At 61.2% G+C, this 23401-nt stretch overlaps 2 protein-coding genes across 3 annotated transcripts in view; one reads left to right on the top strand and one right to left on the bottom strand.

Moving 5' to 3' along the window:
• GFM1 (G elongation factor mitochondrial 1) overlaps nucleotides 1-3902 on the top strand; it is a 38986-nt gene extending 35084 nt beyond the window's left edge. The window contains exons 15-18 of the mRNA XM_064165537.1: nucleotides 803-947; nucleotides 2738-2898; nucleotides 3277-3330; nucleotides 3510-3902. Of these exons, the coding sequence (XP_064021607.1) occupies nucleotides 803-947; nucleotides 2738-2898; nucleotides 3277-3330; nucleotides 3510-3641 (492 nt within the window). The 3' untranslated portion in view covers nucleotides 3642-3902. The remainder of the gene's footprint in view (nucleotides 1-802; nucleotides 948-2737; nucleotides 2899-3276; nucleotides 3331-3509) is intronic.
• Nucleotides 3903-5856: 1954 nt separating this feature from the next.
• A4GNT (alpha-1,4-N-acetylglucosaminyltransferase) lies at nucleotides 5857-22873 on the bottom strand. Of its 2 annotated transcripts, none has more exons than XM_064164748.1 (4): nucleotides 22723-22873; nucleotides 10103-10323; nucleotides 8909-9358; nucleotides 5857-6994 (listed from the first exon to the last, which is right to left on the bottom strand). In XM_064164748.1, the coding sequence occupies exons 2-4, from the start codon at nucleotides 10217-10219 to the stop codon at nucleotides 6383-6385; spliced, it is 1179 nt and encodes a 392-aa protein (XP_064020818.1). In that variant the 5' UTR covers nucleotides 10220-10323; nucleotides 22723-22873; the 3' UTR covers nucleotides 5857-6382. The 2 variants fall into 2 exon arrangements, with proteins under 2 accessions (XP_064020818.1, XP_064020819.1); XM_064164749.1 differs by lacking the exon at nucleotides 22723-22873 and adding an exon at nucleotides 13938-14060.
• Between the last annotated feature and the right edge of the window lie 528 nt (nucleotides 22874-23401).

Here is a 23401-nt window from a genome sequence, read left to right as displayed (position 1 = left end):
GCCCCATGCCTGTGGCACTGCAAAGGGGAATCATAGACTCAGTCAGGGCTGGAAGGGACCACAAGGACCATCCAGCTCCAACCCCCCATGCCATGCCCAGGGACACCTCACACCAGAGCAGGCTGCCCACAGCCTCACCCAGCCTGGCCTGAAACACCTCCAGGGATCAGGCTTCCACCACTTCCCTGGGCAGCCCCTGCCAGGCTCTCACCACCCTCATGCTCAACTTCTTCCTAACCTCCAGGCTGACTCTCCTCATTTCCAGCTCTGTTCCATTCCCCCCAATCCTGTCACTCCCTGACAGCCTCAAAAGTCCCTCCCCAGCTTTCTTGTACCCCCCTTCAGAGCCTGCAAGGCCACAATAAGGTCCCCTGGGAGCCTTCTCCTCTCCAGGCTGCACAGCCCCAACTGCCTCAGTCTCTCCTCCCAGCAGAGCAGCTCCAGTCCTCTGCTCCTCGCCATGGCCCTTCTCTGGACTCCTTCCAGCACACCTTGAGTGCTGTGTCCAGTTCTGAGGTTCAGTACTGTGCCCCAGTCTTGGACTGGATGATCTCCAGAGTGCCCCAAGGATAACAGCAGCAAGTTTTCCAGCCACTGGGAATTAAAAGCTTTCCCCACTGCCATGTTCTTCCATACCAAGAACCAGGAGGTCCACTGGGTAGCCGTGGGTGTGCACTTAAGAAACTCTGAAGGGGTTTTTTGAGGGCTCATTGCTTTGTTTTAAGCTTCCTGTCTCTTCCAGGCTGTTGTTAATGCTGCATTTTGGTCTGCAAAGTGCTAAGGTTGAGCTGTTCCCTGCCAGGGGTTCCGAGATGCCTGTGAGAAGGGGCAGGTGTCAGGGCACAGGATCTCCGGCGTGCGCTTCGTCCTGGAAGATGGAGCTCACCACATGGTGGACTCCAATGAGATTGCCTTCATCAGGGCAGGAGAAGGAGCCCTGAAGCAAGGTATGGAGGGAGCTGTTGGAGCACCTAGGTCTGGTGCTTTGGTAATGCTGGAGATAGCTGAGTGACCTGAAGAGGGCTGGGAAGATGCTGAGGGGGCCTGGAGCAGCTCTGGGAGAAGCAAAGGCTGAGAGAGCCTGCAGAAGAGCAGCCCCAGAGGGCACCTGAGCAGTGCTCAGCAAGAGCTAGAGGCTGTGGCCAGGCTCCTGTCAGTGATGCCCAGGGACAGCACAAGTGGCAGTAGGCACCCAGCTGGAGCCCAGGAGGTGCCACCTGAGCAGGAGGAGGAAGCCATTTGTTGTGAGGGTGGTGGAGGCCTGGAGCAGGCTGCCCAGAGAGGCTGTGGAGTGTCCTTGTGTGGAGAGCTTCCAGCCCCCCATGGACACTGTGCTGCTGGGCAGGCTGCTGTGGGTGCCCTGCTTTATATCATCCAAGGGCTGCAGAGGTCTCTTCCAACCTCACCATGCTGTGGTGCTGGCATGCCAGGGCTTCCATTTGTTTGTTGCCTGCTGTATCCATATATCCTTTTAAATCCACTGAAGTCCATGCAGCAGTTGAAGTCCAGGTGCCCATTTAGCTCCATATAGCCACTTCCACTTAAAGCCTGCCTGGCTGTGCAGAGCAGAACAAAGAGAAGCATTTGTAGGGATTTTGAGGGATGATTTATGGGAATGGTGAGAGGAGCCCCAGGGGTGTGAAGGGAATCCTCTTTGCCTGGAACAGGAGTGCAAACAGCTCCTGCCCTGCCCGGATCTGAAGGGAAGATGTTAGCCAACTGTGCTGCTCCTGATGTGGGCAATCCAAGGCAGAGGAGCTGGGACTCTTTCCTCTGCGCGCCCAGGGGCTGCAGCAAGCAGCTGGTGCAGGGCTGCAGGGAGCGGTGCGGGGCTGCAGGGAGCAGCCAGTGCGGGGCTGCAGGGAGCGGTGCGGGGCTGCAGGGAGCAGCCAGTGCGGGGCTGCAGCAGGCAGGCGGTGCAGGGCTGCAGTGAGCAGGCAGTGCGGGGCTGCAGCAGGCTGGCGGTGCAGGGCTGCAGGGAGCAGGCAGTGCTGGGCTGCAGGGAGCAGGCAGTGCGGGGCTGCAGGGAGCAGGCAGTGCGGGGCTGCAGGGAGCGGTGCGAGGCTGCAGTGAGCAGGCAGTGCGGGGCTGCAGTGAGCGGTGCAGGGCTGCAGGGAGCAGCCAGTGCGGGGCTGCAGCAGGCAGGCGGTGCAGGGCTGCAGTGAGCAGGCAGTGCGGGGCTGCAGCAGGCTGGCGGTGCAGGGCTGCAGGGAGCAGGCAGTGCGGGGCTGCAGGGAGCAGGCAGTGCGGGGCTGCAGGGAGCGGTGCGAGGCTGCAGTGAGCAGGCAGTGCGGGGCTGCAGCAGGCAGGCGGTGCAGGGCTGCAGTGAGCAGGCAGTGCGGGGCTGCAGTGAGTGGTGCAGGGCTGCAGTGAGCAGGCGGTGCGGGGCTGCAGTGAGCAGGCGGTGCGGGGCTGCAGTGAGCAGGCGGTGCAGGGCTGCAGTGAGCAGGCAGTGCGGGGCTGCAGTGAGTGGTGCAGGGCTGCAGTGAGCAGGCAGTGCGGGGCTGCAGTGAGCAGGCAGTGCGGGGCTGCAGTGAGCAGGCGGTGCAGGGCTGCAGTGAGCAGGCAGTGCGGGGCTGCAGTGAGCAGGCGGTGCAGGGCTGCAGTGAGCAGGCAGTGCGGGGCTGCAGTGAGCGGTGCAGGGCTGCAGTGAGCAGGCAGTGCGGGGCTGCAGTGAGCGGTGTAGGGCTGCAGTGAGCAGGCAGTGCGGGGCTGCAGCGCAGTGTGTGTCGCGCAGCCATGGAGAGCGCGGCCGTGCGCATCCTGGAGCCGGTGATGGCGGTGGAGGTGATGGCGCCCATCGAGTTCCAGGGCGCGGTGATCGCGGGAGTCAACCGGCGGCACGGAGTCATCACCGGGCAGGACGGCACCGGAGACTACTTCACTCTCTACGCCGAGGTCAGGGCCCTGCCTTTCCTCTCCCGTACCCTTTTCCCTTGCTGACCCAAAGTCAGGCAGGTGGAGGCAGAGCCTTGGCTCCTGCCCGTGGGCTGGGGCTGCTGCCTCCGAGTGCAAGAGAAAGGGAGGAGTCGAGGGGAAGGTATTTGCCAGCTGCTCCTGTGCTGCTTGCAGATGGAGCCTTGGCCTCCACCTGGCCTTATTTCAGGTCCCCTCTGGACATGTACTGCTCCCGTGTTAGGTCACATCAAGTCTGTGTCTGGCACCTGGCGTGGGGCAGGTTGAGACCTTTTACAGGTCCTTTCCAGCCCAAACCCCTCTGATCTGTAACCCAAAATCGATGGCAGACCTCTTGCTCTGACTCTGCTTGGGTTTCAGGTGCCACTCAACGACATGTTTGGCTATGCCACTGAGCTGAGGTCTTGCACAGAGGTGAGTACCCTCAGGAAGGTTGTGGAGTCTCCTCTGGAGAGCTTCCAGCCCTGAGCAGTGTGCTGCGGGGCAAGCTGCTGTGGCTGCCCTGCTGCAGCAGGGGGGTTGGGCTGGATGGCTTCCAGCCCCCCCTGCTGGCCGTGTGGGATTCTCTGACCCTTGCCTCTCCTGCTGCCCAGGGGAAGGGAGAGTACACGATGGAGTACTGCAGATACCAACCCTGCTCCCCCAGCGTGCAGGAGGAAATCATCAACAAACACCTGGAAGCCACAGGGAGGCTCCCTGCCAAGAAGGGCAAAGCCAAGAGCTGATGCTGAGCCTCCTGCTGACTTTGTTCCTCTGGAGCACACTTGAGACCCTCTCCTGCCCTCGAGGAGAAGCAGCTCTGGAGCCTGTGAAGTGCTGCTCGTGAGAGAGCTTTGCTGGACAGATACTGAAGAGCAGCCTGGAGAGGGCAGCTTCCACCTTCCCCTGCACCTCTCGAGGTGTGGCTGCTCCAGCTGAGGTTGGCTTTTCACTGTCAGGGCTTTGGTTGCTCTCCACCCCCAAAATAAAAGTAAGTAATCATTACAGAGCAATCTCTGTGTCCCTGCACAGGCTCAGGGCTGGCACTGCAGATGCTGGCACTGCAAGGACAGATTTGTGGTCCCCCTGCCCCAACGCTCTCCAGCTTCTCTCCTTTCCAGCAGCCTCTGCTTCCCACCCAGCATGGCCTTCGACCTCCTGGACTAAAGCTGCAGCTCTGCACCAAGGAGGAGGCTGCTGGGAGCCCTCTCCTCTGAGAGGGTACCAGCCCCAGAGAAAGCAACTGGTGGCACAGGAATTGTGCCCCTGTGCACTGCACCAGGGAGGCCACAGCTCGAGCACTGGGCTCAGTTCTGGGCCACTCACTCCAAGAAGAACATTGAGAGGCTGGAGCAGGTCCAGAGAAGGGCAACAGAGCTGGGGAAGGGTCTGGAGAACAGGGCTGGGGAGGAGCAGCTGAAGGAGCTGTGGGTGTGCAGCGTGGAGAAGAGGAGGTTGAGGGCAGAGCTCATTGCTCTCTGCAGCTCCCTGAGGGTTGGTCTCTTCTGCCAGGCACCCAGCAACAGAACAAGGGGACACAGCCCCAAGCTGTGCCAGGGCAGGTCTAGGCTGGATATTAGGAGGAAGTTGTTGGCAGAGAGTGATTGGCATTGGAATGGGCTGCCCAGGGAGGTGGTGGAGTCTCTGTGGCTGGAGGTGTTGAAGCCAAGCCTGGCTGGGGCACTTAGTGCCATGGTCTGGTTGGTTGGACCTGGAGGAGCTTGGAGGTCTCTTCCAACCTGCCTGACTCTGTGATAAGAGGAAATGGTCTCAAGCTGTCCCAGAAAAGGTTTAGGTTGGACATTAGAAGAAACTCGTCCCTGAAAGGGTGCTCAAAGCCTGGCAGAGGCCACTGAGGGAGGTGGTTGGATGCCCATCCCTGGAGGTGTTTCAGAGGCAGAGCTGTGGTGCTGAGGGCCATGGCTCAGCCCCAGCCTAGGGCTGGACTGGATGAGCTGAAAGTGCTTCTCCAAGCTGAAAGGGCTTTTCCCATCTGTGAAGACTTCACCTGAAGTGATTCTGTCATTCCACGACCGTGCTGGTGCCTCTCGACTGCCTTCAGCAGCTCTTGGGCTGGTGAGGCTGGGCAGAGCTGGGAGGAGGCTGCAGCCTCCTGTCCAAAGAGCTCCCTGGCAGCAGTGTGGCACTGCAGCGCCCTGGGTGCAGGCTGGAGCAGGCGCAGGAGCTGCTGTTTGCAGAAGATAGCATTGTGCAGGTGGCAAACATTCCACGGGCACCTGCCTGCCCCTGCCTCAGGCAGCTCCACAGGCACAGAGCTGGGCTGCTCTTGGGTGGCTTGGCATTACATTGACAGAAGAGGGAATGAGGAGGGATGCTGAGAGCCTTGGCATAGCACCAGCCTTGGTAGAGTTAGAGAAGGGCTGGACCATCCTCAAGGGCTTTCCCAGCTGGAATGAGTCCATGGTTCCAAGGCCCCATCAAAAGCATCTCCACTGGGCTCTTGGTTTGAAGATCCAAGCTCTGGCTGAGCCTGGGAGCCCTGTACCCACCTCGCCATCACCTTCTGAGATGCTGGCACAGGTTGCCCAGGGAGGTTGTGGAGCACAGAAGCACCCAGTATGATCTAAGTGCACATTTGGTGCTTCTGTGCTCCACAACCTCCCTGGAGGTGTTCAAGGCCAGGCTGGATGAGGTCTGCCTATGCACTGAGTGCCCCCTTGGGGTTCAGTGCAGCTCTCTGCACAACAGCTCCTCCTCTACAGGGCAAATGAGCCCCCACTGATGCCAGAGGGAGTTGGAAGCCTTGAAGGACCATCCCTATTCTGCCTCTGTGCCTCAGCACCTCCTACCCAGGAGGGACATTCAAGCAGGACTGACCTCAAAGGCTGGGGCAGGGTAAGCCCCTTCTGCCAGGAGCCCAAAGTGAGGGTGCAGGAGTACAGCCCTGTGCAGAAGGGGCTGGGAGGGCCCTTGCAGGGCAGAGCAAGCTCAGAGGAGTGGTGGCAGTTGGCCCATTTTATTTTCCCCCTCTCAAAAACGTAGGGTGGGAGCTGAGTGAGAGCCCACGGAGCAGCCAGGCAGCAGGGGCTGGGGCTGCCCTCCCTCAGCTCTTGGTGGCTGCCAACCTCCAGCTGCACTACACTTGCCCCACGCCAGCACTCCTGGCGTGAGCGACTGCTGACAGGGCCAAGGGGTCCAGAGCAGAAACTGCTCCCGGGGGCCCAGGCAAGTCCTCAGGCCCTTCTCCCTCGGAGAAGCTTCACCAATGAGCCCTGTGACTTCAGCTGCTGCAGGAAGGTTTGGTTGAGGAGCACCTCTAAACCAGAACTGAGGCAAAGGTGTCCTTGGTGTCCCTGGAGACTACACCCCACGGACCATCCTCACCACCCCCTGCACACACTCCTTAGCACCACGAGTGAGCAAGGACGGTGGCTCTAGAAGGGTCTCTCTCCTGCAGAGCCAGCTGCTGACAGCTGTGCTTCGGCCCCGGGAGGGGGAGGGCTGTCAGGCAGCAGCAGACCTGCTGTCAGGCAGCGTCCTGGGAGCGTGTGAGGGGCCTCAGCTGGGCGTTCTGGATGAGGTCCTGGTAGGTGGTGGGGCAGTAGGCTCGGTAGAGCTGCTCGGCCAGCGTGTTGCTGCCTGCCACCACAGCTTTGCGGTTGTGGTTCATGAAGTTCCACAGGTGCAGGGCGTAGGAGTGGTTGAAGGTGGGGCTGGGGTCCCACACCTTGTAGTACCTCCTCCAGGCTGGGTAAGGGATGGGGTAGAAACGCTGGGGGTTGAGGAAGGAGATGTTAGGGCAGCTGTGGTCCTCGGTGCCTCTGAAGTCGGTCAGGTTGCAGATGGCTTTCAGCATCCTGGTCATTAAGAAGGGGCCCTGATTGCCCCAGATGTTGCCGTTGTACTTCAGGACAAAGTTCTCCATGCAGTCCCAGATGAACTTGTGGTGGGCAGGGAAGCCAAAGATGCCATTGCTGGAGAACTGCGACTTCTGCGCCGCCAGGAAGCTCTCCTCAGGGATGGGCCTGATGGAGATGACATCTGTGTCCATGTAGATGCCCCCATACTTCCAGATGAGTGCCAGCCTGCTGGCATCAGAGCTGACGTGGACCCAGTTCTTCTCCTGCTCCGGGACCACCTGCAAAAGGGACACAGTGATTGCTGCTGGCAGAGAACGGAGCAGGGGCACCAGGCTGGGCGCAGATGGCACCAACAGTGCTCTGCTAGAGGGGCTCTGAGGAGAGCTTAGAGTGGCCCAGCAGGACCTGAAGGGAGAGCTGGGCAGGGACTCTCGACAAGGGCTGGAGCATCTCTGCTGTGGGGCCAGGCTGGGAGAGTTGTGGCTGCTCAGCCTGGAGAAGAGAAGGCTGCAGGGAGTCCTCAGAGCAGCCTGCCAGGAGCTGAAGTGGCTCCAGGAGAGCTGAGGAGGACAAGGGCTGGGAGTGACAGGATGAGGGACAAAGGCTTTGGGCTGGGAGAGAGGAGGGTGAGTGGAGAGGAGGAAGGAGGTCTTGAGAGAGAGGGTGGTGAGACCCTGGCACAGGATGCCCAGGGAGGTTGTGGAGCACAGAAACACCCAATGGTATCTTTGATCCCATTCTGTGCTCCACAACCTCCCTGGAGGTGTCCAGGACCAGGCTGGATGAGGCCTCGAGCACCTTGGGCTGGTGGGAGGTGTCCCTGCCCATGGACACTTGGAGCCATGGCTCAGGCCGTGGTGGGGTTGGGTTGAAGGTTGGAATTTGAGGCTCTTATAAGGCTTTTCCAACCCAAACACTGTTCTGTGATTCTAAAGCTCCCTGCCCAGGCACAGAGATGGAGGCAAACAAATCTGGCCCCAACCAAGCTGCTTGGCAGGACTTTCTGTGCAGGGTGGAGCTGACAGGATCCCACCTTGGCTTTGCACACTCTTATCTCACAGCTCCCCCACAGCTTATCTGCTGGGGCTCCCTCAGCAGCCACAGGCACTCAGACGAAAGGGGAGCAGCTTTTGTTCCCCCTGCTGCTGCTCAGGACAGGGAGGGGATGGTTGATCCAAAGGGTCACCCGAGATGTTGCCACCCATGTTTGCTGGCCACAAGGAGGAGGTGCTGCAGCTAGTGAGGGGGAAATGCTGCTGCTGAGTGCTGTGGATTGATGGGCACAGCAAAAAACATCCTGCCCTGAGCCAAAAAAGCCCCAAATGCCTCATTTCACACAGCCAGGCCTAGAGACACACCGGGAAGGGACCTTCAAAGGTCCTCTCCTCAAACCAGCCCCTGCAGGCAGCAGGGACACTTTCAGCCAGGGCAGCTTGCTCAGGGCTGCAACAAGTTTGACCTTGAGAGTCTCCAGGGCTGTGCCTCAGCCACCTCTCAGGGCAGCCTGCTCCAGTGTTTCACCTCCCTCATAGTAAAGAGCTCACTCCTGGAGTGAGACCTCACCTTGAGTTCTGCTTCCTGTGCTGCAGTCCCCAGAGGGAGAGGGACACAGAGCTGCTGAGTGAGGCCAGAGGAGGCCACTGCTGCCAGGGCTGGAGCAGCTCTGCTGTGAGCACAGGCTGAGGGAGCTGGGGGGGTGCAGCCTGCAGAGGAGAAGGCTCCAGGGGCACCTCAGAGCTGCTGCCAGGGCCTGAAGGGAGCCTGCAGGAAGGCTGCAGAGGGACTTGTGCTGAGGGCGTCTGAGCCAGGCCAAGGGCAATGGTTTGGAGCTGAGGCAGATCAGGGGGAAGAGTGGAGCTGAGGAAGAAGCTCTGCAGTGTGAGGGTGGTGAGAGCCTGGCACAGGCTGCCCAGGGAGGCTGTGGCTGCCTCCTGCCTGGGGGTGCTCAGGGCCAGACTGGGTGAGGCTTTGAGCAGTTGATGTAGTTGAGAGGTGTCCCTGGGCATGGCAGGGGTTGGAGCAGCTGAGCTTTGAGCTCCCTTCCAGCCTGAGCCCTTCTGTGGCTCTGGATCTCCCCAGCTGCAGCCCTGTGGTTTCCTCACCCATTTTATAAGCCCACTCCAGACCTTTCTCCCCTCCACCTCCCCCTGAGCCTTTCCCCAGGTGCCTGCTCTCCTGACTGCCAGGCTTACCTGGTTGTACCAGGACAGCAGGGGGGTCTCCTGGAAGATGGTTTCCATCTGGAGAGGGAAAATGAAGACATTCTTGATGGAGGAGAGGAGGGAGAAGGCAGCGTAGCTGGAGGCGGGGCGCAGGGCCGTGCCGTTGGCCAGCCCCTTCATGAAGAGGATGATTGGCCTGTCCTGGTAGGTCCTGGCAGCAGACTCCACCGAGCAGCTCACCAGCGGGGGCGGCTCCAGGCGCTCGCTGGTCTCCAGGAAGATGATGCTTCTGCCCAGGCTCAGCACCTGCTCGGGGGCCAGCAGGTGCTTGGGCACGGGCAGGTAGGGCAAGAAGCAGCCAGAGAGCAGGGAGAGCTCGTACAGGATGCCCGAGACGAAGCAGAAGCAGAGGCAGATCTGGATCTTCCTCAACATTCTTGTTCTGCCTGAGCCTTTGGGGTCATGCCTCAGACCTGGACGCTGAGGAGACACAAGGGACAGCAGAACAGGAACCTGCGTGGTGGCTCTGGACTGGGAGCTGGCAGGACGTGGGATGGGACAGTGCAGCAGGAAGGCAGCGTGGGGAAGCTCAGAACTTCACCCCCGCGGTGTGGGGAGGCTCAGAACTCCAGCCCACGGCACACAGGTGGTGTGGGGAGGCTCAGAACTCCAGCCCACGGCACACAGGCAGCATGGGGAGGCTCCTGCCTTCTCCCCAAGACAAAGCTGCCAGTCTGTCTCATGGTGCATCCTGTGGGGTGAAGTGCTGGGACCACAACTCCTCACCCATGGTCAGGCAGGGGGCACCAGGAAAGGCCCTGGAGAAGGACCATGAAGCTCTGTCTTCATGGCACAAGTCTGCAGGCATTGGGTTGGCAGAGAGGGGAGGACCAAGGGAGAGCATGGTGGGAAAGTTCAGCTCACCCCGTGCCAGGCTGCACTGTGCCAGCACCTGCTTGTGCACAAGCAGGGGATGTGCTGGGCATATTTGGGACCAAAATGTGCCAGTGGCATCAGGTGGGCGAGGAGGCTGCGAGTGCCAGTGGGGGCGAGGCCATGCTGAGTCTGGGCTGCCAGCCAAAGCTGAAGTGCCAGCAGTGGGCACCAGGTCTGTCTCACTCGTCAGCCCTGAAGGCTGTGAGGGGGGTGGGGGCTGCAGGGGGAGCAGAGGCAGAGGTGAGGACAGCAGCAGATGGTGCTGCGGCAGGAGGAGCTGGGACCTACCTGGATGACAGCTCGGAGAAATCCACAGGCCCAGGTGCTTTGTCTGCCATGCCAGTGGCAGCCAGACCCCCTCAGAGCCCAGCTCCCTGCTGAAGAGACCCAAACTGTCTGGAGCATAAGCAGAGGGCTTCTGGAGGCAGGAGACTGCTGCACAGGGCCAAGCTGCCTCTGCTGCAGGCGGAGTGCCAGTCCCGGGGTGCTCTGGCGGCACCAGAAGCCACCTGAAAGGACAAGGAAGGGACAGATGAGAGCCATCTCCTGCCCGCACCAGCCCGGCCCAGCTGCTCCTTGCTGGGCTCAGCACCACGGAGGGCCACAGAGCTGCAGGCTGCTGCTGCGCAGGGCAGGGCTGAGCCGCTCCGACAGGCTCCCGAGGCGAGCAAATTCCCTGCACCTCGGCAGCTCTGCAGAGCTCCGGAGCCGGGGGCCGGCAGAGGCGAGGCTGAAAGAGAGCAGTGTCCAACCCCCCGGGAGTGCCTGCAGCCTGACTGATGAGAGGGGAGGAAGCAGAGCTCTGTGCGCTGGGGACCTTCGCGGGCACATCACTGTCACCAAGCGCGACTCAGCTGTGCCCACGGCACAGCAACCCCCTGGGAGCTGCCCTGCGAGTGCAGGCAGCTGCGGCAGGTCCTGCGCCACGGCCCACGGCTAAACCTCCTCGCTTTAGACACCGAAGGTGAGGGCAGGGGTTTGGAACTGGCGCGGGGCAGGCTGAGGTTGGACATCGCAGGGACACCACAATGCACGGTGAGGGTGGGGAGAGCTGGCACAGGCTGCCCAGGGCTGTGCTTGAGGCCCCATCCCTGCAGACACTCAGGGTCAGGCTGGATGTGTCCCTGGGCAGCCTGCTCTGGCTGGAGCTGTCCTTGCAGGGGCTTGGCCAAGATGAGCTTTGAGAGTCCCTCCCAACCTGATGCAATCTGTCAAGCGCTGACTGTGCTCAGGTTGTCTGGGTCGGAAGGCAGCTTAAAGATCACCTAACTCCAACCCCTGCCATGGGCAGGGACTCCTTCACCAGCCCATATTGCTCAAAGCCTCACCCAACCTGGCCTCGGTCCCTCCCCCCCATCTCAGCTCCCCATGGCCCCATAACAGATTTCGTTCGGGGAGCTCATGGCAGCAGCAGGCAGGGGTGAGGGAGGTGCCAAGGGCACAGCCAGCAGAGAGGCTGGGGGGAGGCTGTGCAGGACAGAGCAGCCTGCAGAGGAGGGGATGCTGCTCTGCTGTTATTAGCAGTCCTCCCCACTGCTCTGCCACTCTGCTTCGCAGCACCCTGCAGAGAAGCCCTTTCTGCAGGAGGCAGCACCCAGGGCCTCCCTGCAGATAAGGAGCTTGGACAGAAGACAAGGACTGGAGAGCAAACAAGAGGCTTGGAAACAGCTTGTTCCTGAGCTGCAGATAAAGCAGCCTGAGCTGCAGAGCCCCAGGGATGGGCAGCCCTGGCAGGAGCACCCATTGCTGAGCCCCAGGGCAAGAGGGCTTCAAATGAGTCCCTGAGAAGCCGAAAAGAGAAGCCCCCAGAAAGCAAACAGAGAGAGGGAGAACCCCCAGGAAGCCAGGAAGAGAAAAGGAAAAAAAAACAAGAACCAAAAGAGAGAAACCCCCAAAAAGCAAAAAGAGAAGCCCCAAAAAGCAAAAAGAGAGAGAAACCCCCCAAAAGGTAAACCTCCAAGAAGCCACAAAGAGAAAAGCCTCCAAAAGGCAAAACAGAGAGAGCCCCCCCGAAAGCCTAAAAGCAGCAGCCCCAGGAAGCTACGGAACGAGGCAGCAGCGAGCTGCAGAGCACCGAGAAGCCACGCACGAACCACACAGCAGCTGCAGACTCACCCAGCAAGGAGCTGCCCCACGAACCACAGGGGAGACCAAAGCACAGAGAGCAGCAGACAACCCCCCGGAGGCTGCGAGAGAGACACCGAGAGACCTCCAACAGGAGCCACACCGACGCCAGCGAGGAGACACCGAGCACATGGCCACAGGGAGGCCACGAAGTGGACAGCAAAGAGGAGGCCAAGGGGGCGGCAAGGAAACTGCAGGAGCAACACGGCAGAAGCAGCCAGAGGCAGCAAACTCCCCTTCCACCTGCCCTTCCTCAGACATCTGCTGAGCTCCCGCAGGCAGAGCCGAGCTGGCCCCTGGCAGCTCCCTCACAGCTTGCCCAGATGTTAGGCTGTTTGGCCCCTGCCCTGCCTGCTGCTCGGGGGCAGCCCGGGGGCCAGCAGCTGACGCTGAGCAGCGCTGAAGCCTCAGCTCCTCTGCCTGGCTTTGCTCTCAGCGGCAGAGGCAGGCTTGGCTTTGGCCAGAGGGCACCGTCCCTGCAGCTGTTGCAGCCAAGCCTGGCTGGGGCACTTCGTGCCATGGTCTGGCTGACTGCACAGGGCTGGGTGAGCTTGGAGGTCTCTGGCAGCCTGCCTGATCCCATGATTCTGTGATTCACAGAATGGGTTAGGTTGGAAGGGACCTTCAAGCACATCCAGTTCCAACCCCCTGCCGTGCCCAGGGACACCTCCCACCCAGCTGGGCTTGCCCAGGGCCTCATCCAGCCTGGCTCTGAACACCTCCAGAGAGGCTGTGGAGCACAGAATGGGATCAAAGATCACATTGGGTGCTTCTGTGCTCCACAACCTCCCCGGGCAGCCTGTGGCAGCATCTCCTCACCCTCACTGTAAGGACGGTGCCAGATGATGCTCATCTCCTGGGACATCCACAGCTGGAGCCAAATTCCACAGCCCGAGGGCAGCTTCACAGACCCACAGAACGTTAGGGGGTGGCAGGGACCTCCAGAGACCATTCAGCCCAAGCCCCTGCCAGAGCAGGGCCACACAGGAACACATCCAGGTGGGTTTGGAAAGGCTGAGGCAGATCTGTGGCAGCTTCTGTGGTTAAGATTTGCTGGCACTGCCAGAGGAGTGGAGTGCCAGGCCAGGAGAGCCAGCCAGAAACCAGCAAGCTCACACACAGCAGAAAGAGGCCCACGGGTGGGTGGGCCTGGCCGAGCTCAGACCACCTGGTGGGCAGTTTTGGCAGGTGGCCATCTGCAGATAAGGCCTTGTGCCCTGCAGGCCTGGCACAGCTCCAGATGGGCAGTGAGGCACCCAACAGGCCACCGACCACCCAAGTCCTCAGACTGGTCTCAGCTGCAGCCTCAAGTTCCCCTGGGTCAGTGCAGACAGCAGAAGGCTTCCACACCCAGCTCCTCCTCCCTGCTGCCCCCAGCTCCAGGGTCCCTGTGGGCTCTGCAGCACCAGCTCTGGGCACAGCAGGCTGCTCCCCCGGGCACCCAGCCCCTGCCAGCCCTGCCTCTACCTGTACCCACACACATGCCCTGTCAGGACTCTGCTCAGCCCAGAGGCCAGCGCTGCCCACAGCATCCCAGCATGGCAGGGGCTGGCAGGGACCACTGGAGATCATCCAGCCCAGGGCAGGGCACCCACACCACATCCAGCTGGGTCTGGGAGCCTCCAGAGAGGGAGACTCCACGACCTCTCAGGCACCTTCCTGGAGCACGGGTGGGGTTTCCCAGCTGCGTGGGTGACTGCTGCTTACCTCTGCCGGCAGGGACGCGCCGCAGGCTCCAACCCACGCCAGCCTGGTCCCACCTGCTCCTGCCAGGTCCAGCCGCAACCAAGTCAGCACAGTGCCTGCGCCTCCGGGCACCTCCCTTCCCCCCCGGGCCCCAGGCATGCCCGGAGAGCTCTCCGAGGTGGGAGAGCTGCGAAGGAACTGCTGCCAGCCGCTGCCGGCGCACAGGAACCGAGGGGCTGCTGTCCGACCGCGCAGCCCCTGACCTGCTGCCCTGATTCTGCACCCCCAGCTGCGGAGAGAAAGCAGCACTCACCTCTGGGCTGCGCAGCAGCAGGCGCTGGCCCCGGGGCAGCACAGCCAGGCGGGAGCACGCCAGCAGGGACCCACAGCGCGGAGAGCCCTGCTTGTGCCACAGCAACCGCACTGCCTCTCCACTGCCTGCTGCCCTGCCAGGGCCCGGGGCAGCCCCATGGCTTGCACGGCAGCGGCTCTGCTGTTTGCATTCTTGCTGAGCAGAGATAAGCTGAGCAGAGATAAGCCTTAGCTCAACCCCACAGTGCAGCCAGCGCTGCGCTGCCAAAGGCACAGAGCATGCAGCACAGGGCGCAGGGCATGCAGCACCAGGGGCAGCCAAATCTGAGCCCCACCACTCTTGGAGGTTCCCAAGGGCTGGGCAAGGCTGGGCAAAGGGAGTGCCCTTGCAGCTGGTGGCAGCACACGGAGCCTCTCTGCGTTCAGAGCCACACTGGCAGGGGCTGCTGCAGCATCCTTTGCCCTGTAGCTCTGCCAGAGAGGCACCGATGCTGCGAGTGCTCCCGAGGCCTCCTGCACCAGCACATCCCAAATGCCACCACACACCCTGCAGTGCCTGCCTGGCAAGCTCAGGTGCCTGCCCGAGCCCCGTTAGGAAGCAGGCACACAGGAAGCTTTGCTGATCCATCACAGCCTCTGCTTGTCCCCACAACCTGTCCCCAAGGAGGGGCCTCGAGAGACACAGTCAGGTTGGGAAAGAACCTTTGAGATCATCAAGTCCAACCCAGCACCCAGCACCATCTAATCAACTAAACCATGGCACCAAGTGCCACATCAATCTCTTCTTAAACACCTCCAGGGACGAGGAATCCACCACCTCCCTGGGCAGCCCATTCCAGTGCCAATCACTCTGCCAACAACTTCCTCCTCACATCCAGCCTCAACCTGCCCTGGCACAGCTTGAGGCTGTGTCCCCTTGTTCTGTCCCAGGGGGCCTGGCAGCAGAGCCCAACCCCACCTGGCTACAGCCTCCCTGCAGGCAGCTGCAGGCAGCAATGAGTTCTGCCCTGAGCCTCCTCTGCTGCAGGCTGCACCCCCCCAGCTCCCTCAGCCTTTCCTCACAGGGCTGTGCTCCAGGCCCCTCCCCAGCCTTGCTGCCCTTCTCTGGGTACCTTCCAGCACTTCATATCACTCATACAGCCCCCTAAACCCCAAGGTATTTCTGCACAGAGTACAGTTCTGCTACTCCAACACAGGCCAGTTAAGTACAGGAGCAGCATCAGCTGCCCCCAGGATTGGCACCACAGCTTGGCAGGATCCTGGAGAAGTCTTCTGGTCCTGAGGTCTAGGAGCTATGGACTTCAGTGACCATTCTGTGCTGAGAGAGCAGAAGTTCTGAGGGAGAGGTGGAGCTGTAGCACCAGAGAGAGCTCTCCAGTGCAGCCCTCCTGCAAGCCTGACCTGTGCTGGGCCAGCTCTGCCCAGCCTGTGCCAGCAGACCAGAGCAGGCTGCTGGGCTGCAAGGAGCACATCTCCTGCTCCTTGGCAAGAAGCAGAGCAGAGGAGCTGCAGGGAGCACATCTCCTGCTCCTTGGCAAGGAGCACAGCAGAGGGGCTGCAAGGAGCACAGCAGAGGGGCTGCAAGGAGCACAGCAGAGGGGCTGCAAGGAGCACAGCAGAGGGGCTGCAAGGAGCACAGCAGAGGGGCTGCAAGGAGCACAGCAGAGGGGCTGCAAGGAGCACAGCAGAGGGGCTGCAAGGAGCACAGCAGAGGGGCTGCAAGGAGCACAGCAGAGGGGCTGCAAGGAGCACATCTCCTGCTCCTTGGCAGGGCTCTATCTCCAGGACAGATGTTCCAGCAGGGCTGGAAGCTTTGCCCAGCCCATGAGTGCCAGCAGCACTGCCACTCACAAAACCACCAGCAGCAACTAGCTGGTGCTGCTCAGCCACCACCTCTCCTGTGATGGGAGAGGCTATGGCTTGAGCTGGGAGGAGGCAGGCTGAGATTGGAGAGGAGGGAGAAGTTCTTGAGAGTGAGAGTGGTGAGACACTGGCACAGGTTGAGGGTGGGGAGACACTGGCACAGGTTGCCCAGGGAGGTGTTCCAGGCCAGGCTGGATGAGGCTTAGAGCCCCCTGGCCTGGTGGGAGGATGATTTCTGGGGCTCCCTTCCAACCCAAAGCCAGCCTATGAAAAGAAAAAGCACTCAGCTCATCCCCTCCCACAGCTTTGCAGCAGCAGCAAAGGAGCCATGGCACATGCCACAATGTGCCCGCTGGCCAGCTCAGGGGCACTCCACCTCACCCCACGGCAGGCTGAGGACCTGCCCCCAGTTTTGTTTGCTCTCCCCCTGAGGAGCTTCCTGCCACTGAGAGCTTGGTAGGGGGAGGGGGATGGGATGCAAGAGCAGCTCGTGTTGGCACAGCTAGGCAGGGCAAACAGTGCCCACAGAGAGCCAGGAGATAGCCAGGGCTTAATCAGCAGATAGCAGCCTGGCTGAGAGTGCCAGCAGAGCCCAGAGCCAAAGCCAGCCCTCGGGCAATGACGTCGGTGCAGAGCCCCCCGCCCTGGCACACCTCTGCCACCAACCCTCTCCTTGGGCAAACACTCACCCAGGGCCAGCTCTGCAGCCTGACCTGCCAGGAAACCGCAGGGAGCTGGAGGCTGGGCTCTGCTGCCAGCAGAGAAAGTGGCCTGGAGCTGTGCCAAGGCTGGGGAGGAGGAAAAAGTTTCCTTCGACGCAAGAGTGGTGAGGGAGTGGCACAGGCTGCCCAGGGAGGTGGTGCTGGAGTCTCCATCCCCGGAGGAGAGGTTCAGGATGGAGATTAGGAACATTTTTCTCACCAACAGAGTGGACAGGGACTGGCACAGGCTGCCCAGGGAGGTGGTGGTGGAGTGCCCATCCCTGGAGGGGTTCAAGAAGCCTGTGGCCATGGCCCTTGGGGCCGTGGGCTGGTGGCCATGGTGGGGCTGAAGGTTGGTCTGGATGATGCTGGAGGGCTTTGCCGACCCAAGCAAGCCTCTGACTGTTCTGGCCCTCCCCTGCTCTCCTTCAGCCAGCCCTGGCGAGGTGAACTCACCCCTGGCGAGCAGGCTCTGGGCTCACTGCTCTGATGCCCTCTGAGGGATGACCCTGCAGGGGTGATGCTGGTGGCTGCAGGAGGAGCCAGAGCCCCGGGGGGTCCTTCTGAATCTGCCTTCCCCCCGGGAGCCTTTTGGCGCTGCTCTGCCAAGCACCACTGGACCGTGGGAGCCTCCCCCGGGCAGCAGGCACCTTCCAGAAGTCTCCTCCCATCAGAGCCTGCTCCAGTTCCCGTGGGCCAGAGCCAGTGCCCAGCACCACTTCGCATGCTGCAGGTCAGGATTCAGCCACCCAGGGCTGAACTGGGCCACTTCCACAGTCCTTACACGGCAGAAGTGCTCAGCACACAGCAGCAGCCCAGAGGTGATCTGCCTGCAGGCACAGGGACACCTCCAACCAGAGCAGGCTGCCCAGGGCCACGTCCAGCCTGATCCTGAGTGCCTCCAGGGGCAGGCCCTCAAGCACAGCCCTGGGCAGCCTGTGCCAGTGCTCCACCACCCTTCTGATTCACATCCAGCCTCAACCTGCCCTGCTCCAGTGCCAAACCACTGCCCCTTGTCCTGTGCCCACAGCCCCTTCTGAACAGCCCATCCCTGTAGGGCCCCTTGGGATACTGAAATGCAGCTCTGAGGTCTCCCTGGAGCCTTCTCCTCTCCCAGGTGTCCCCTAGGGCAGGTTCTCCAGCCCCTGCCCACCTCTGTACAGCACAGAGCCTCCAGCCCCCAGGAGCAAGGCAGCCCTGGAGCAGGGTACATGTGCAGACAGGAGTTTGCTTTGCTGCTTTGTGCCACCACAGGCAGCTCTGCCTGCTCTGCTGGCACACAGCTCCCAGCAGCCTCACCTGCCCCACCTGGGCTGTGCCCTCTGTGCTCTGCCCAGCAGGGACAGAGCAGCTGATGCCATCCACTGAATCACAGGCACACCCAGGCTGGCAAAGCCTCTCAGGAGCACCAAGCCCAACCTAGAGCCCTGCTCTGCAAGATTCACCTTAAACCATAGCCCCAAGCACCACATCCAAACCACCCTGAAACACATCCAGGGTGGCTGCTCCCTCTCTCCATCTCTGCCCATGCTGCTTTGGATGCAGCCCAACATCTGCTCAACAGCCTCATCAGTGCCATTGATGAGGGCACAGACAGACAGAGTCTGCTCAGCAAATTTGCTGCTGACACCAAGCTGGGAGGCTTGGCTGAGAAGCTGAAGGCTGTGCTGCCACCCAGAGAGACCTGGGCACAGAGCTGGACACAAAGGAACCAAAGGAGGCTCAACAAGGACAAGTACAGAGTCCTGCACCTGGAGAGGGAGAATAAACTGCAGCAGCACAGCCTGGGAGGTGACTGCTGGAGAGCAGCCCCAGGGAGAGGCACCTGGCAGTGCTGGTGGAGAGCATCCCTGGCACAGCAATGTGCCCTGGGGCCAAGAGGCCAATGGGAGCCTGGGGGGCATTGAGCAGAGTGTGCCCAGCAGAGCCAGGGAGGGTCTCCTGCCCCTCTGCTCTGCCCTGCTGAGACCTCATCTGGAGAGCTGCCTTCAGTTTGGGGCTCCCCAGGTGAAGAGGGACAGGAACTGCTGGAGAGGGTGCAAGGGAGGGCTGTGAGGATGAGGAGGGGACTGGAGCAGTGCCTGGTGAGGAGAGGCTGAGGGACCTGGGGCTGAGAGTCTGCAGAAGAGAAGACTGAGAGGGGATTGAATCAATGTTTGTATCTGAGGCTGGGGGTCAGGAGGGGGGCACAGGCTCTGCTCACTGCTCCCTGGCACAGGACAAGCAGCAGTGGATGGAAGCTGCAGCACAGGAGGCTCCAGCTCAGCACAAGGGCAACTTCTTTACTGTGAGGGTCCCAGAGCCTGGCACAGGCTGCCCAGAGAGGCTGTGGAGCCTCCTTCTCTGGAGCCTTTCCAGGCCTGTCTGGATGTGTTCCTGTGTGCCCTGAGCTGGATTGTGTGGTCCTGCTCTGGCAGGGCTTGGACTGGATGAGCTCTCTGGGTCCCTTCCAACCCCTGACAGACTCTTAGAATCAACCAGGTTGGAAGAGACCTCTAAGATCATCCAGTCCAGCCTAGCACCCAGCCCTGTCTAAGCAACATCCTCTGACCCTGTGAGCCACAAAGCCTGAACTCAGGGTTTGAATCCTCTCCCAGCTAGAGGCTGAGAGGCTTGCACAGGCTTGTGGTGGGAAATGGCTGTGGATGCTGGGCCTGTTTCATGGAGAGAAACTCAGGCTGTTATTTTCCACTTGATCTACAGACCTTTGGCTCTTGGACATGAGGACCAAGTTCTTTAGCATGAGAGTAGTGGGATTATAGCACAGGCTGGGTTGGAAGGGACCTCCAAAGGTCACCTGGTCCAACCCCTTCCAAAACAACCAGGGGGTGGTTGGACTGACTGACCTGGCTGGAAAAGGCTTTGCAGAGCAATTCTATGGTCCTGGAAGCACAGAACCTGCAATGGCAGAGGGGATGTGACCCGAGGAGTGAAGGCAGCTACCTGCAACCACATGGGCTGGGTTGGAAGGGACATACAAAGGTCACCAGTCCAACCCCCTGCACTCAGCTGGGACATCCTCCACTCAATCAGGCTGCCCAGAGCCCTGCCCAGGCTGACCTTGAAGATCCCCAGGGATGGGGCCACAACCACAACCTGCAGGGCTGGGGCCACTGCAACCACTCTTGTAGAGTTCCAACACCCTCCTGGTGCGGAGCTTGCTCCTAGTGAGAGGTGGAGAAGGAAAGCAGCCATACCTGCTGTGGCAGCAGGACTCTGGAGGGGACCCAGTTGAAGCCCAAGGGGTTGGGGAAGTCTCCATGCCACCTGGGGAGCAGTGGCACCCATGGGGCACAGAGACTTCTAACAACACTTAGCAGGTCGGGTGGCACCGAGCACAGCTCCACACATGAACAGCTCAGGAGGGATGCCAGGGAAGAGGAGGGCAGCAGGAGCTGGGATGCTCCAGCTGTGCTACCCTGCTCCTAGCTCTGCAGGAGGCTGCAGGACCAATTCTGAAGGAGACATGAAAGGAGTGAGAAAGAGGAGGTAAAGAGCAGCACAGGCTTACCAAAGGCAGCCGGTGCCAGGCCGGGCTGACATCCCCCCTGGGTAAGATCGCCCAGCAGAGCCTGGCTCCAGCCTCCTGCACTCATGCTGCACCTATTGATAACTATTGCTGAGGTCACCTCTCAGGCTCCTCTTCTCCCAGAAACACAGCAACAACCAGGCTGGCAGAGAGCTCCAAGCTCACCCAGTCCAACCTAGCACCCAGCCCTGCCCAACCAACCAGACGATGGCACTGAGTTGAGTGCCCCAGCCAGGCTTGGCTGCAACACCTCCAGCCACAGAGACTCCACCACCTCCCTGGGCAGCCCATTCCAGTGCCAATCACTCTCTCTGCCAATAACTTCCTACCAACATCCAGCCTAGACCTGCCCTGGCACAGCTTGAGCCTGTGTCCCCTTGTTCTGTCCCTGGGTGCCTGGCAGCAGAGTCCAACCCCACCTGGCTACAGCCTCCCTGCAGGCAGCTGCAGGCAGCAATGAGCTCTGCCCTGAGCCTCCTCTGCTGCAGGCTGCACCCCCCCAGCTCCCTCAGCCTCTCCTCACAGGGCTGTGCTCCAGGCCCCTCCCCAGCCTTGCTGCCCTGCTCTGGGCACCTTCCAGCACCTCAACACCTCGCTGGAACGGAGGAGCCCAGAGCCGGACACTCACGGTGCAGCCTGAGCAGTGCTGAGCACAGGGGCTCCCTGTAAGACGTGGTCCATTGCTTTCAGCATCCCGGGGGCTCCTTGTCCGGCTTTGCTGCGACAGGACTCAGGCATGCCCACGGCCCCGGCGCCCCGCGGCTCAGCGCTCCGCTCCGCACCGCCCCGCGGCTCAGCGCTCCGCTCCGCACCGCCCCGCGGCTCAGCGCTCCGCTCCGCACCACACCGCCCCGCGGCTCAGCGCTCGGCTGCAGGGCTGCGCTGCACCGCCAGGGGGCGCCGTGGCTGCACCGCGCCGCCTGCCTCCCGCGCGTTGTCTGCGCCCGGCTCGGGCTCTGCGCCGGCGAGCAGCAGCGCTTGCGGCTGCCAACCGCGGCCGTGGCGGCGGAACCTTAAGCAGCCTCGGAGCGGCTCAAGCGGTGAGGCCAAAGAGGTGCAGGGATACGGGAGGGGAAGATGACCACAGAAGGGTCTGGGTGGGAGGCACCTCTAAGATCACCCAGTGCCACCCCCGCGCCGCCAGCAGGGACATCCTGCACTAGGGCAGCTGCCCAGAGCCCTCTTGAGCATCACTTCGAATATCTCCAGGCATGGGGGCCCTCAGACACCTCCCTGGGCGACCTGTTCCAAGCAAGAACATCAGATCTGAATGGCCTTACCAGTTAGCTCTGCTTGGGCTGAGCTAACTCCACCCTGCCTGGGCCCTTTCTGTCTCCTGTAGACATTTCAGTCTAAAGCCAAGCAGAGAAGACCAAGCAAGAGGCATCTGAAGACACCCAGCAGGAAAGGAGCTGGTGACAGAATCACAAACCTGAGGGGGAAAAGGACCTCTGGAGATCCTCTCTCACCACTGCACAGCCAGGCCAAAGCACCTCCCCAGTGCACAAGACCACTGCCCACCACCCACCCCCAGCCAGCAGGCAGCAGTGCTCAGGGTGCCTGTGTGCCCGGCAAGAGGCAGGGGAGGAGTCGGCTTCACAGCGAAGTAAAACCTGCTGATCCCTTCCTTGTATTTTTAGCTTCAATTACACCCAAATGCCACCTGATCAATTCAGCTGAAATGAGCCCTTAATCCTAATAAGTCTTGATCACCTTTTGCAGGCGTGCAGAGCAGCAGGGAGCTGCTTGCAGTAAGCCCCAGCACCTTTGCTGAGCCGCTGCTTGGCATCTCTCCCGCTTACATAAGCCTCAAATGCTCCCTGGAATGCTAAACAAGGCACTGGAGGGGACCGCAGGAGTGCTTTGGGCTGCTCCTCCTCCTCCCCTCGCAGCACAGGACCGTATTGCTGCTTCTGCTCAGATCCCCCAGATCCGAGTCCAGCAGGCAGCAGAGCACCACCGCGGCCACTAAACCATCTGCCCGAGTGCCCTGGGCACACCCTCCTGGAACCCCTCCAGGCTTGGGTACTCACCTCCTCCTCCCTGGGCAGCCTCTGCCAGTCCCCGAGCACTCCTGCAGCAAAGACATTTGTCCTCCTCTCCAACCTAACCCTCCCCTGCCACAATTCCAGGCCAGTTCCTCTCCTTCTATCACCTGAAACTGGGCAGCAGAGCCCAACCCTCACCTGGCTGCAGCCTCCTCTCAGCAAGCTGCAGAGAGCAATGAGCTCTGCCCTCAGCCTGCTCTGCTCCACACTGAGCACCCCCAGCTCCCTTGGCTGCTGCTCCCCAGACCCTTCCCCAACTTTGTTACCCCTCTCTGGACCTGCTCCAGCTCCTCAGTGTCCTTCTGACCCGATCACAGAATCACAGAGCAGAGTGGTAACCTCTCCTCCCCTCCAGCCCTGCTGCTGAGGGTGGGTTCCACCTGTGCTGAGGCAGGTTTAGCCGAAGATAGGACCTGAGGTTGCCTTCAGCTCTTGGAAAGCAAGCTTGGGGCTCACCACTCCTCCAACCCATTTTAATAAGTCTTCAGGGGACCCTTAAACGTTGCCCTTGCCAGGGGGTGCTGCTTCAGGGGAGCACAGGCATTAGCAGCCCACCCTAACCCCTCCTCCCGCCCTTAGCCACGGTGGTGCCGCCTGGACACTGGGATTCAGGCACTACTGTTGCTGCTTTCTCCCATCTCTTACCTTATGGCCAGCTGAGGGCAAGCACATCTCTGCCAGGGGTTGTCCACACAGTGAAGTGGATCCTTTCTCCCTCTCCTTTTCCATCCAAGCAGGAATTTCTGTAGCTCATCCCTTGCTGAAGGCTGGGTTGGGGCTGCAGGAGAGGAAGGACTGCCAGGCAGGGTCTCCCTTTATAGCCTTGCCTCAGCTGCTCCAATTAGTGTGGCCCCAGCTGCTCCCCATTAGTATGGCCCCAGCGGTGTGAGTCTAAGCGCACCCAGGTGGCTGCAGTCAGGAGTGATTGTCCCAGCTGGGTGTGTGCTGAGCTGCTGCCGGTTCCCCGGCCACCAGCACCCTCCAGCCTTGGCAGCAGACCTGCCGCTCGGAGTGCTTGTGCCAGCGACCCTGACCCGAGTGGCAGAGCGCTGCTGGAGGTGGAGCGTTTCCACTGCTCGCCCGGGGCAAACCCACGCACAGCAGCCGTGCAAGCAGCTGGGAAGCAGTGGCTGGAGCTGGAGGTGCCCCTGTGCAGACGGAGCAGCTGCAGCAGGCAGCCAGAGCACCGCAGGAACAGACCCCCAGAGGTCACCTCTGCAGTCCCACCTAGGTCAGGTCGCTCAGAGCCTCCCCAAGCCTGGCCTGGGACGTCTCCAGGGAGGGGCCTCCACCATCTCCCGAGGCAACCCCTGCCAGCGTTCCA

This window comes from Pogoniulus pusillus, chromosome 26 (assembly GCF_015220805.1).
Source record: "Pogoniulus pusillus isolate bPogPus1 chromosome 26, bPogPus1.pri, whole genome shotgun sequence".
Classification (NCBI taxonomy): domain Eukaryota; kingdom Metazoa; phylum Chordata; class Aves; order Piciformes; family Lybiidae; genus Pogoniulus; species Pogoniulus pusillus.
The sequence above is the reverse complement of the archived record's forward strand: the minus strand, read 5'-3'. Positions and strand labels throughout refer to the sequence as shown.

Excerpts from the sequence above, each read along its gene's own strand:
- A4GNT (XM_064164748.1), bottom strand. The coding sequence starts at position 10,219 with ATGCTCCAGACAGTTTGGGTCTCTTCAGCAGGGAGCTGGGCTCTGAGG. Across the intron at positions 9,359-10,102 it reads TTCTCCGAGCTGTCATCCAG|CGTCCAGGTCTGAGGCATGA; the intron begins GTAGGTCCCAGC and ends GTGTCTCCTCAG. Across the intron at positions 6,995-8,908 it reads TGCTGTCCTGGTACAACCAG|GTGGTCCCGGAGCAGGAGAA; the intron begins GTAAGCCTGGCA and ends TCCCTTTTGCAG.